Here is a 14086-nt window from a genome sequence, read left to right as displayed (position 1 = left end):
ATAAAATCCTGAAGAGAAATTTTCTCTGAGGTAACAGAAAAGACGCTCTGAAACAAAGCTAGCGCTCTCTCCACGGCGGCGAAGAGAGAACTGAGGGGTGAGCGCCCCTCCTCCCTCCGTCACATGACCATTGGGCGGGAAGCCGGCTTGCTCTCGGCCTGGGACGGAGGGGAGGGTGAGCGCTCCAGACGTTCTGAAGCTCCTACCTAAAAGCTTTCTACTCAGTTCTCCGCGGCTGGCCTGCGCAAGCGCAGTCCCATGCGGGACTGCACAGAAGCCACGAAGATGAACATATTTTACCTTAGTCTTGTTCTGAAAATCCTTTCCTGAAGAAGAAATAACGTGGTTCAAAACTCACAACATAAATTCAGTTGGTCTAATGTTGTTTCACTTACTCTAGCTAAACACAACAAAAATAAGTCCCATAGCAAACGAAAAACTCTTCAAATGAAATCTTATTTCCCAAAAGCAGGTTCTCAACACAGGAAGGCAATATTCTCTGAAGCCCTCATCAGTACTTCGCAAAAACAAGAGTACAAGGAGGTGCTAACATGGCTAGATAGATGAAAATTGAAGTTTTACAAGTGAAGATGATGTCTGGTGGCTCCTGCAGGTTAAAGGAGTTAGAGGTACCTGTATTTAATGGGTCATAGGCAGGGCCTCAGTACGCTCCTGGAGCTGGTATATCTACTGGGTTCCCAGGTAGCAGCTGTTCCTGTGGAAACTTTTCAATCATACTGCCTATTTTTCTGGGGTATACCATATCTGCAGGTGAAAGCCTTTTCTGGAGAGCAGGGGCGTAAACCATCACTCAGGCCTTTGTAACCTTATGCACTGAAAGCTGAAAAATATCTTCTATAAGGTGATGCAAAAGTAATATTGTAGATCTCTTAACTGCCATTAAGTTATCAGAACTGGGCTGCAGAATCACTCCATCCCTCCTCCAACAGATTTTCTACCTGGGGTGAACTTCTTCATGTTGTTCAGAAGAGTTATTTTAGAAACAACACTGACAACTGGTTACTACAGTTAATGTAACTTACACGTAATTAAGAAGGGGAAAAACAAAGGGAAATTTATTCCAAAAAGGGAAGGCAGTAAGGGGATGGAATGAGTAATCTGATACTCACTCCTAATCCCTTAAACCCAGTTAAAGAGATCCCAGGTGTTACATCTGTGCTAGTCCTTGGTGGAACTGCCTTTGCAGAGCAATGGAGCTGGAGTGATAACCTACTTGTTGCCTAGGATCTATACCAAATATATTTTGGATCAGTTCCCCAGGTTCTGGTAGAGTAGATTAATCTATGGAGAAGATTAGGAACCCACCAACTTTCAGTGGATTCTGATCTGAAAATAGCATGCAAGAGCTAGCATTGCCTGGGACTTCCCTGAATCTCATGCCACAAAGCTTCTGGTCTAATAATGGATAAACGTCAAGATTATCTGAGAACTAGCACGGAGGTCCCAAACTCATTCCCTGGTACCCTCAGGTAAAGGATCTTAGATAACGTATGAAACATATAATCATAGAGTTGGAAGAGACCACCAGGGTCATCTTGTCCAGCCCGCTGCACAATGCAGGAAATTCACAACTACCTCCCCTACCCACACCCAGTGACCCCTACTCCATGCCCAGAAGACGGTCAAGATGCCCTCCCTCTCATTATCTGCCTACGATCATAGAATCAGCATTGCTGACAGTTGGCCATCTAGCCTCTGCTTAAAACCTCCAGGGAAGCTTACCACCTCTCGAGGAACTCTGTTCCACTGAGAAACCGCTCTGTTAGAAAATTCTTCCTAATGTCTAGACGGAAACTCTTTTGATTTAATTTCAACCCGTTGGTTCTGGTTCAACCTTTTGGGGCAACAGAAAACAACTCGGCACCATCCTCAATATGACAGCCCTTCAAGTACTTGAAGATGGTTATCATATCCCCTCTGTCTTCTCCTCTTCAGGCTAAACATACCCAGCTCCTCCAACCTTTCCTCATCGGACTTGGTCTCCAGACCCCTCACCATCTGTGTTGCTTTCCTCTGGACATGTTCCTGCTTATCTACATCCTTCTTAAATTGCGGTGCCCAAAACTGAACACGATACTCTAGGTGAGGTTTAACCAAAGCAGAGTAAAGCGATACCATCACTTCGCGTGATCTGAACACTATACTTCTGTTGATACAGCCCATGATCACATTTACCTTTTTAGCTACCGCATCACAATGCTGACTCTTCAGTGTTTGGTCTACTAAGACCCCAAGATCCTTTTCGCACACGCTACTGCTCAGACAAGTCTCCCCCATCTTATAATTATGCATTTGATTTTTCCTACCTAAATGCAGAACTTTATATTTATGTAAAGTTCTGCATTTAGGTAGGAAAAATCAAATGCATAATTATAGGATGGGGTAGACTTGTCTGAGCAGTAGTGTGTGTGAAAAGGATCTTGGGGTCTTAGTAGACCAAACAATGAGCATGAGTCAGCAGTGTGATGCTGTAACTAAAAAGGCAAACGCAGTCTTGGGCTGCATCAACAGAAGTATAGTGTCTAGATCACGCGAAGTGATGGTATCGCTTTACTCTTCTCTGGTTAGACCTCACCTAGAGTACTGTGTTCAGTTTTGGGCACCACAATTTAAGAAAGATGTAGACAAGCTGAAACGTGTCCAGAGAAGGGCAACAAAGATGGTGAGGGGTCTGGAGACCAAGTCCTTTGAGGAAAGGTTGAAGGAGCTGGGTATGTTTAGCCTGAAGAGGAGAAGACTGAGAGGGGATATGATAACCATGTTCAAGTACTTGAAGGGCTGTCATATAGAGGAGGGTGCCGAGTTGTTGAGAAGGTCGGACCAGAACCAACGGGTTGAAATTATATCAAAAGAGTTTCTGTCTAGACATTAGGAAGAATTTTCTAACGGTTAGAGCGGTTCCTCAGTGGAACAGGCTTCCTCGGGAGGTGGTAAGCTCTCCTTCCCTGGAGGTTTTTAAGAAGAGGTTAGATGGCCATCTGTCAGCAATGCTGATTCTGTGACCTTAGGCAGATGATGAGAGGGAGGGCATCTTGGCCATCTTCTGGTCACTAGGGGTGTGGAGGGGGGAGGTAGTTGTGAATTTCCTGCATTATGCAGGGGGTTGGACTTGATGGCCCTGGTGGTCCCTTCCAACTCTATGATTCTATGATTCTGTTGAAATGCATTTTATTAATTTTAGCCCAATTCTCCAGCCTGTCAAGATCATCCTGTATCCTGGCTCTGTCTTCTACTGTATTTGCTACCCCTCCCAATTTAGTATCATCTGCAAATTTAATAAGCATCCCCTCTATTCCTTCATCCAAATCATTTATAAAGATGTTGAACAACTCAGGGCCCAGGACAGATCCCTGAGGCACTCCACTAGTCACTCCTCTCCAAGTGGATGAGGAACATTAATAAGCACTCTTTGGGTACAATCTGTCAACCAGTTTCAGATCCACGTAACAGGATCTCTTCAAATTTCCTAGGAGAGGAAAACAGAAGAGGAGGTAAGTGAAAACCTGACGTGCCCAAAGGATTAAAGTTACGGAGCTTGGGGAGAAGGAGAGCAGCTGTGCTTATAATTATTTCGCGAAGTAATACCTCTTGTGCTGACTCCTAGACTGACTGCCTAACACTTTAGTCAGAGCATCATGCTAATTCTCACATGAACAATACTGTGTTAGATGCCATGAATGTTTATCCCACACCTTCCTCCAAATTCAGAGGCGGGTGGGGGTGGGGGGGAGGCCCTTTCTCGGTTGTGCCAGGCCGTGAGGCTGCAGGCAAGCCCGGGGGTTAAGGGGGAGGCCCTTTGCCGGTTGCTCCGGGACGCGAGGCCGGGGGCCCTTTCCCGGTCGTGCCGGGCCAAGAGGCTGCTGGCGTGGCTGGGGGTGCAGGGGGAGGCCCTTTCCAGGTTGCGCTGGGCCATGAGGCCAGGGGTGGAGGCCCTTTCCTGGTTGTGCCGGGCCGCGAGGCCAGTGGTGAGGCCGGGGTGGGGGATTTCCTGGTCGCGCCGGTCCGCAAGGGCGGGGGTGGGAAGGAGGCCCTTTCCCGGTCATGTCAGGTTGCAGGGCCGCTGGTGCAGCTGGGGATGAAGGGGGAAGCTTTTGCCCAGGTGTGGGGCCGCTAGTGCGGCCAGGGTTGAAGGAGGAGGCTGTTTCCCAGTCTTTCTTTCTCTGTCTCCCTCCCTCCTTTTCTTTCTTTCTCTTTCTCTCTACCTCCCTTTTTGTCTCTCTCTTCCTCCTTTTCTTTCTTTCTCTTTCTTTCTTTCTCTCCCTCCCTCGCTTTCTTTCTTTCTTTCTTATTTATTTATTTATGCGCACATGACCCAGCCCGACCAAGTGACATTTATGTCCTATCCGGCCCTCCTAACAAATGAGTTTGACACCCCTGGTCTTGAGGATGGAACAGCAAGAGAGAGAGCAAGAGGCAGAGAGAGTGTGCACACGCTTTGGTTGACTCCTTGCCTACTAACTGTCTAGTTGAGCTCATCTCAAGCAAATGTATCAGAGCTATGTGTCCTTACCATGTCTACATTCACAGACCTTCTTATGTCCCTGAGCTTGAAAATCTCTTCCTGTACCTGTGTAGGGACCAAAACCTTGGAAACTGAAACAGCATTTCTTCCCCAAAGCAAAGAGATCACCTTGGCTGTCCTCCTAAACACAGAAGGCATCATATTTGTTTTCTGTTGAAGAACTGCTTCTTGTGGTGGCTCAATGACACTGCTGCCTCTGGCTGTTGCCCTGAGTCACAGCCCTTGACTACCCTGACAACTTCTCCACCAACCTACACCCACCACATATGAACTGGAGCATCTAATACTCCTACACGCCTCTTTCCCCAGGTGTAAACCAAGATGTCAACTTTGCCCTCATTTTTTTCTTCTTGAAGATTAAGTCATAGCTGACTTTATGGCGACCCCGTAGGGTTTTCAAGGCAAGAGCTGTTTGGAGGTGGTTTGCCATTGCCTGCCTATGTCAAGACCCTGGTATTCCTCGGAAGTCTCCCATCCAAATACTAGCCAGAGTCAGCTGTCCTCATATACACTCAAACAATCACTGGACCTAACAACACCAGCCATGCCATCTCAGCTTCATTCACTTTCTCATCTTCCAATGTTACATATGCCATCAAGTGTCCACAATGCCTTTCGACTCTCTACATCAGAAAAACAGGCCAGTTCCTATGCTAAAGAATAAATGGACATAAATCCGACATTAAAATCACAATATTCAGAAACCAATGGGAGCGCATTCTAATCTTCCAGGATCTTCTATTGCTGACCTAAGAGTGGCAGTTCACCTACAAAGAAGCTTCAAAGGGAGATTACAACATGATATTGCAGAGCTAAATTCATTAAACAGGTTCAGGACAAAAGCCCCCCCCACACACACACATACTGGGGCTGAATAGGGATACTGGATTCTTATCTCATTATAGATTCTCATCTCATTCTGCATTTCCCACCTTTACGCATATTTCCTTGCTCTAATCAAACTGATTACTTTTTGCATCGTACCTCTGCATCCGGACTCCAACTGCCCTACTTGGTAACACCCCCTCTCCTCTCCCTGAACTTCTGAACTGTATATAAAGGCTGATAGATCTTCATTTATATTTATATCTGAAGAAGTGAGTTTTGACTCACAAAAGCTTATACACTTGAAAATGTACTATTGGACACAAATTTTGTTTTGTTACTACACAGTAAAATGGCTATCCACCTGAATCATTTTATGCAGTTTACAACAAAATTATTACAAAACCAGTAATAAGCCAGTATTGAAACAACAACACTTAAAATAAATCAAGGTCAAGGAACATCTAAAAAAAACCCACGCTAATCCCTAATCCTGCTCAAACAAAATGGTTTTACATTGCTTTTGGAAATCTTGTAGATATGGACGAAGGCATCAACCCTCAACACATGTGAAGTCTGGGAATAATACATATTTAAATCAGTAGGCCTTGCTTCTTAATATATTTGGTTTAAACCAGGCTACAAGTCCAAGTTTTGTTTTGGAGAACAGTGCATGAAGAGATAGCCACTACAGTAAAATAAACAGGACAGAATAAATATAGGAATAATTTATGGAACTTGTTAATTGCCATTTGGACCTAAACGGAATATTTTCAGTAATAATGCAGCTGCAGCTGGGGGGAAAAACAACAAAAGATGAACAACTAGCTAGACATTTTTTAGAAAAAGATTGGTGAACTAGATGGATGCATGGTCTAATCCAGTAAAGCAGGTCTTAGGTTTGCAGTGAGATAACCTTTTAAGAAGGACTTCCCTAATAGGACAAAAGTATCTCACAGGTTCGTATGGGGACATTTTGCAAATATACCTAATGTATCTAAGCCACTTTAAGCTTTTGGTCGTAACTAGCATTTTGATTGAACTTGCTAAATGGGGAACTGAACCTAGGTCTCCTGCATCCAAAAGAAACTCTCAATCCACTGTATTCCTCTGGTCCCTAATCAGAGGAGAACCCAATCACCAAGAGAATTATGTTATTGAAATAAACAAAGACACAATCACTACTATTGTTTGGTTTCAACAATACAGAAAATTTAGAATATCCATTAACAAACCTTGGCAAAGTTATTCATTTACCCTAAAAGTAGTTTTACCATAAAACACTATTATCTGAACAGTTTAACAACAGAAAAAGACCATTTAACTATTAAAATAATCTAGGAAATAAGTTTAAGATGGACAAATAGACTTACAACAGAACATAAAGAGTTCTCAAACACTCAAGCAGGGAATAAGAGAGGGATAAAATACTAAAAATTATTTCAATAAACACAACTGCATCATGAAAACCATGAGTTAAAAGGCATGAGTTTTAAAGGGATGCTTTAAAAAAATGACATTATACAACAATGTCACCAAACTAAATAAATAATAGTACCTTTCTTGCGAAAGAGTGCATTTAGGTAATTCTCTGCTTGGCATTCAATTTTGTCAGTGTTGAACTGGCCCTGAGATGACAGTTCCTCTGTAGGGGTTGACTGCAAAGAACCAATGACTGTTGTATGTTCCTAAAAAGGAGAAAAATAACCCAACAGATCTAAAGATTGAAGATGATTTAGGGGATCCAATTTTTTTTTTATAAATGTTATAAATAATATTTAGATTTGTATCTCCTTCACAAATTTAATTTGCAACAATTCTTTACAGACTTTAAGATGAAAGAAAGAAAGAAACTGAAAATATTATTTATAAAATATTTTTAAACAATTTATGGCACAAATACTTACACTGACTGTTTCTTTATGTAAATTACAAAAGGAACATTTTTCATCCATAGACCAGTCAGTCACTTCTTCTGGTTCACAGTCTAGGGTAAAACATGTTTCAAATGCAAATTGTAAAAATACATTGTTAAAGCAGCTTATAGTTCACTGCACTATAGATAATTCTGTAATTAAACACTATTGTTTAACCACCCTTTGGAACAGAAAATTTTAGACTGAATTAGTTTGCATATGCATAATACAAAAAAAAGATGTTTAAAAATGTGTGTGATCCCATTCTAGTCTTATAAGGAAGTTTCTTTCTCTCTGTTCGTTTATTCCCTACAGTACATAATTTTATAAATTTCCATCTTTTCTTCCCACCTCTTAGAAAATTTTCCCCTGAGGTCACACACTCGCCCCCTCATACCATTATGAAATCTTGCAGTTACTTTTGCAAAGCAATGGGCCTCTATCCTATGACTCTGCTCAGCAAAGCCTTCCTCCAACTACAGTAGCTCTTGACACGCCTGATCTTTGAAAGTAACTGGGATAAAGGTTTGATAAAGACTGTCGTTCTGCTCAAAGGAGCAACAGCCATTACGCTCAGACAGGCTGCTGAAATTTCCTGAAAAACTACTGCTTGAGTTAGATCCCCAGAGGAGAGTAAAAGTATCTCAATAGGTCTCCTCCACAGATTAAAGTTGTCCTCATTTTTCCATCAGAAGAAATAGGGAAAATAGTATGAGGCTCCTTACAATAAACTGCAGCACCTGTGGGCTATACAGAACTAAGAAAGCACCAGAATAGGGAATCTAAGTCAATGTTCTCTGTCATGGTACAGGCATATTTAATTATGGATTCACCACTCTGAATAAAGTGTCAGAATTCCCAGTGAACCAGTACATCACGCCATAATGTATAGCAACAGCACAGCTCTAATAGCACTAAACAAGAGGGAGAACTGTGAGAAAGGGGATACCATTTCTACACACATACACCCTTGTCTCAACCCACCCTCCTGCTTGCTGCCTCAGCTGCTTCCACAGCTTGTCCTTGCCACCGTTGATTTTTCACATGCCATTTTGGATTTCTTCCTGAACTCCTGTGCATTGGTTTTTATAACATCTGTGCATACCAACAAGTTGCTATTAATTTGTGGGTAAGGATGGTTACCCCATTTTCTTAAAGCTAAGATTTTTCTGTAGACCTTTGTGGTTACGCCAAATTTGTAGAACCCTAAGTAACAGCTGTGGCTAGCCTAGTTGTACAGATAAAGCAATCTGCACAAGGGTTTACCTTTGACTATTGGATATAGTGATACTATAGAGTTGCATTTTTGAGATCTCATTACATACAATGGACATCTCATTGATTTTGATTAAAGAGTCCAAAACATGTTTAACTTGATTCAAACAAGCAATAGCAGAATCATGTGGTTATATTTCTCCTACATTATACCACTCAAGATTAGATTTGAACAAGAGGAGGACCCACAATGGCTTGCAGAGGGACCTCATTTTCCCCTGTATCCTCCTCCCCCAGCAACCCTCACAGCATCTCCTACTTTCCTACTTCCTTCTCCCTACCCAATAGCCAAAACACCTTTAGCTGCCCCCTGCTGTCTTCTGCCTTTCCTCCCTGCCTCTGTCTGGCAGCCTCTCCCCAGGAAAAGTTTGGCCAAGTTGCAAAAGTTGTGCGGTGACCACTAGCAGGATCAGGCTGTACTAGGTGACCACTAGTAGGCCCAAGCTGCTGGGCCCAGCAAATCTTCCTCCATCATGACAGGGGGTGGGTGGGACTTTTTCCACGGCTTTTCCGACCTCTCAGTTCACCCTGCTCCCTAGTTTTGTTTTACAGAAACCAAAGCTTGAAAGGCATACCAATATTGTTGTGGCTACCTAGCAACCCCAAGATGGATACTAAGAGCTCAGTGTGCATTCTTCTCTTAAAGGTATAAGTGGTATTTCTATTATTTTGGGGGATTTTAATTATTCAGTGTACTTTTTAATTTTTTCTGCAAACCTGGGAATTCTTTCAAGGTTGTAGAGAAATCCCCCCATCTGTCCTTAGCTCCATTTTGTGGATGTAGTGAGCATATAATCTATGACTTGGCATTGGATATATGATGCTCCCCCATGAAAAAAAATGTCCTTGCACAGAAGACCACTATGCATGGTATAATGGCCTGCAGCACCATATTCTAGAACTGCTTATTTAGCTTTGGTAGCAAATCCGGGTAGGGTGTTTCACAGACCCCTATGGTACCAGCTACTTGTACCACTTTTCTGCTGCCACTGCATTCTATAAAATGCTCCCTTCGATGTGCATCATCAGCTTTATCAAAAGTAATAGTGAAGTCCCAGTTTAATGATAAACCACTTCCTGCCCTGTTCATGGCAAAGGGCTAATAGGCATGAGAGGTTAACATGTGTCAAGAAGTTGAGACCTCTCAATTTCTTGGATTGTATTATTTCTTTTGGTTCAGGCCTGGGAGGCCTATGAATTTTGTGTTATTGGGATTTTAGACCAGAAAAATAAGTTTCCTTTTGAAAACTGCTTCTGTGGAGGGAGTAAGCCCCAGCTGGTGCTAGTTAACCTCTCCCCTTTTTGGAATGCAAGGCCGTGCATTGCCATGGTAATTAAATGGTCAGCCATCATGACAATGTCCAGGTGCAGGTAGTTCTGCAGGCTTCCTCACCTGAACACATCTCTGAGTGAGTCAGCAATTCTGATCAAGCGATTAATTAACAGCTAAGTGCTTGCGTTTTCTCAATTGGCCTCTATGAGCTCATGCCACTGAGAAAACGAATATAAGGACAAACCAACCCTTGAGAAAACTATGCATGCTTTGGGGGTACAGCAGGAGAGCTGTGCTGGCTGCATCACAACCCATTTGATTTTGGCCCTACGGGGAAACTCTGGTCAAGCTGACCTGCTTGGGGAAACCTTTGGACAACCTTTTGAAACTCTTGAATGCTGGAAGCATCTTTGGAAGTTGGTAACTATAAACCTGATGCAAGAAACCTTTGCCAATCCTTTTGAACCAAAAAGGTTTTTGAATGTATTAGCTAGTTATGCTAAATAGTTTATTGTTTTCTTGCTTAACACTTCATGACTTTTCTTTCCTGTAAACCAGCTTGAATCTTATAAATAAATTGTTAGCCTTTAAATGGCTTGTGTCTGTGATTTTGGGATTCCAAGCCTAAATTCTAAGTGCCTTGTTTGAGTGTAAAAACCACCTACCAAAAACCTAAGATATTTTTAGGAGTGTAATCTTTCCCTGGCAGGCCTTTACCTTGCAGGGTAAGCGTTGCACTTAATTTTGGAGTGAGTTGGGAGAGGATTGCCCTTATCTTCCCCCTGGAGCTCAACCTTTTGAAAGGGCTGGTGGCAGCTACTCCTTGGACTTGGGGCGAAAGCCTGGAGTTCAAGGTTTTGTCTTTTGGAAAACCTTTGACCAAACCAAAGCAGCCTCCAACTGGTGGAGACAGGTTGGGGAGCTCTTTGACAACATGGTACTGTAAAAGTAACGTTTCTTTAAAAACAGTTATGAAAGTGGAAAATACAGAATATTCAAACATCTTACTGTATCAATATGTTTTAGCAACATGAACAAGCAGGTTTGTTCTAATACTACCACAAGACTTCTCTGCCCCAGATATTCAACCACCTTGATTCATTGTAAGAAATCTCAATACTCAAAACTTTTAAACTCTTCTTCGGCGTAACTTTTTTCTGGTCTGTACCATCTTTTAACAATAACACCACCTTTCTAAGCCCCCCCCCCCGACTTTACCACAGTTCTCTTCAGCCTGAGCTAGTATACTTTCCAACTGTTAGTCCTTCAACTGTCATCTCTAAACTCCCAACTGCTCCTTTTCATCACCCAAGATTCTAAAAAAGGTCTCCTTCACTGGGTATAGGAACTATCCATTCAACCCATCATATACTAATTCTTTCCAACCAAGGTAATTCTTGAGTTAAAATTTCAACTAACAGAATATAGTGTCATCCTAATTATACATAAAAAACCTCCAATATCCAAAATTGTGTGGCTCACAATAAAGTCTTAAACTGAGTTATAACCTTCAAAGCTCATTGTCTGTAACTGAATTAGATTCTATTGTTTAGGATTGCACTGGAAGTCATTTTGTCACCCCATGTGACAAAAGCTATTTTCTTAACACATTAATTTCTATTTCCCTCATAGGGAACATTCAAAGATGTGATCCCATTCTGGCAATTTGGAGTCCAGGAAAAGATTTTACTTCTTGATTTTGCTCACTGTTTAAACTGGCACCCATTATGCTAGCTGTAAGGTTGTTGTTTAATTGAACAATGTAAAACAAAATGTATCATACTATAGAAAACATTTGCACAGGATTACGAAAAGCTGCTTTCCTCAGCTTTGATAGTATATAGTTATACTGTTCTGATGCTTAATTAGTTCAAAATGGATCTTAGCAGACAGCTAAGGTTCTGTCATTTTATAAGATTACTGCCAAAGAACAAATCCTTTGGGCATATTGTTCCAAAACAGGAAAATACCTAGGGACACTCAGTGTTTAACTAAGACTTACTTCTCATTGTCCATGAGTGAGCCTTGGCTCACAATCTTTTTCTCCCTTTTGTGGAGAACCACAGTATGACACGACCTTTGAACTGGCTAATGGTAGATTGCGTGCCCTCCAAACCAGAACTGGAATCCATGATCAAATCATGCAAAGCAGGAACAGCTGGATATAATGGCAAACCATGGTTTGTCCCCAAATAGAAAGAGAGTGAGGGAATGCCAGCAAGTTAGGAAAGAAGAGAATGTGTGAACCCGAGACTCAAGACAAACATGTTTTGGCATTTTTTCTCGGTCATCAGTTAAAAATCTGCTGAAAATTCTTGAAAAAGTACTGATGGGAAACAAACAAAGAGGAGTCTGTCATAAAAGAGCATTCAAGATAGCATACAGAATGAAACACAAGTAAAATCTATCTCTAATTTCCAACATCGAAGAGCTTTCACCCTGGCCAGATGCCAAGCCCTCCCATCAGCCATCCAGGAAGGCCGCTACAGGAAGATGCCATATGAGGAGAGAAAATGCCCGTGGTTCTGGATATATAGAAACCCTTGAACATGTTCTTTTCCCATTGTCAATATTATACTGCTATCAGAGAAAGGTTCATCTCAGCACTAATTCATAAATCTCCCAGCCAGTATGAACAGTTCCATATGTCATCCCTGCTAATGGATGTCAACTCAGATATAACGTATTCAGTTGCTAGATTCTGTGCCGCTGCAATTGACATATGACGGAGGAGAGGCTGTGCTAACCAGCAGTTTTGAAAATGAAGGCAAACAGTTATATTACATGTGCTCTCCTTTTCTTACCAGGTAGTTCATTCATTATACTATTGAACCAGCACGTTTTATTCAGATGTTTTTTTAGACAACTGTAAATTGGTAACTTACCTATTTTACTTGTGCTGGTCATTGACTGTAATAAAATTTCTATTCTATTCTATCTCTAATTTCCAATAAATGCTTTAGTGTTGCATAATTAAGAATATATCGATGCATTACAAACAATGATTTACCTTCAAATAAACTGAGGTCTCTTCGTAGCCTTGGTCCATAAAGCCCTTCTAAAATACTTTCAAAACCTAACAAAAATAAAAATTACAACATTTTACAACGCAGTTTACCACAAAATGATTCATTAAAACCACAGCTTCAAGTCGTATAACATATTTAACAGTTTAAAATGTTTACAGGTACAATATAGAAAAGTTCAGCCCTCTTACCTACTGGACATTTCAATATCAGTAGAAGACAAGTGAGCACCTGCAAGGACTTGTGGGGGGGGCACCTCATTCCCCCTCCTTCACTATTTCTTTCTTTCCTTTCCCTAAAAGCTCCCAAGCCTCTCCCCTTTTCTGTTCCTTCTCTCCTTCCCATCAAACAGCCAACCTACCTTTATGTGACTGTCTTCAGCTCTCTCCACCCCCTCAGCCTCTACCTAGGAAAACTATGACCCAGTTTTGTGGTGCGGCCACTGGGACAGGCCCTACATGGTAGGGAACCCTCAAGGACTTGAGTAGGGCATCACTTTCCCCTGTATCTCCCTCCCCACATTATTCTCCCTTTCCCTCCTCCCAGCAACCCCATATATTTTCCCCTTTCCCTGCCTCAATCTCTCCTTCTCAGCCATTCAACAACCTACTTTTTATCTGCCTCCCATCTTCAACTATATTTATTATTCATTTACACCTTGCCTTTCTCCACAGTGGGAACCAAAGCAGCTTACATCACTCTCATCTCTTCCTTTTTATCCTCACAACAACCTGTGAAGTAAGGCTGAAAGTATGTGACTGGCCCAGTGAGCTTCCACGGCACAGTGGGAATTCAAACCTGGGTCTTCTAGATCCTAGTCTGAAACTCTAACCACTGCACCATACTGACTTTTGTGGGGTGGATTCTGTTGAACATTAGCAAGCAGCTGGGCCTGAGTAAGTAGTGGAATTCTCACTGTATGAAGTTGTGGTTGCTGCCAGACCTGGACTCGATGAGTCCTTCCTCAAAGGCCAAAACAGTACTGCAAAGGGTCCTGCCCTTTAGCCTTTTACTGACAGAAACCAAGTGTAGAATGCAGTAGTTGCCTATCAACAGCCACTGAGGGAGTCCATTCCTTAAGCATCAGGCACTCCTTTCAACATTTGGGGTTTTTTGAATACCCTCCCAATGTGTTTTTTAAGATTTCAGATTTTTCTACAAACCTGAGGCGCTGTTCAGGTTTGCAGGAAAATCTGTCTTGTCCATTCAGAGCTCTCAACACTGGATT

The 14086-nt window shown here is 42.1% G+C and overlaps 1 protein-coding gene across 2 annotated transcripts in view; it reads right to left on the bottom strand.

The window, feature by feature from the left end:
* The window catches only part of LOC130482733 (ligand-dependent nuclear receptor corepressor-like protein), a 69664-nt gene that overhangs the window by 32412 nt on the left and 23166 nt on the right, over positions 1 to 14086 (bottom strand). For both annotated transcript variants that reach the window (XM_056855571.1, XM_056855572.1), the window contains exons 2-4: positions 12843 to 12908; positions 7276 to 7355; positions 6927 to 7056 (exon numbers count right to left, since the gene is read on the bottom strand). In XM_056855571.1, the coding sequence (XP_056711549.1) occupies positions 6927 to 7056; positions 7276 to 7355; positions 12843 to 12908 (276 nt within the window). The remainder of the gene's footprint in view (positions 1 to 6926; positions 7057 to 7275; positions 7356 to 12842; positions 12909 to 14086) is intronic.

Source organism: Euleptes europaea, chromosome 9 (genome assembly GCF_029931775.1).
Source record: "Euleptes europaea isolate rEulEur1 chromosome 9, rEulEur1.hap1, whole genome shotgun sequence".
Classification (NCBI taxonomy): domain Eukaryota; kingdom Metazoa; phylum Chordata; class Lepidosauria; order Squamata; family Sphaerodactylidae; genus Euleptes; species Euleptes europaea.
Note: the sequence above shows the minus strand (reverse complement) of the source record. Positions and strands in the feature narration are given on the sequence as shown.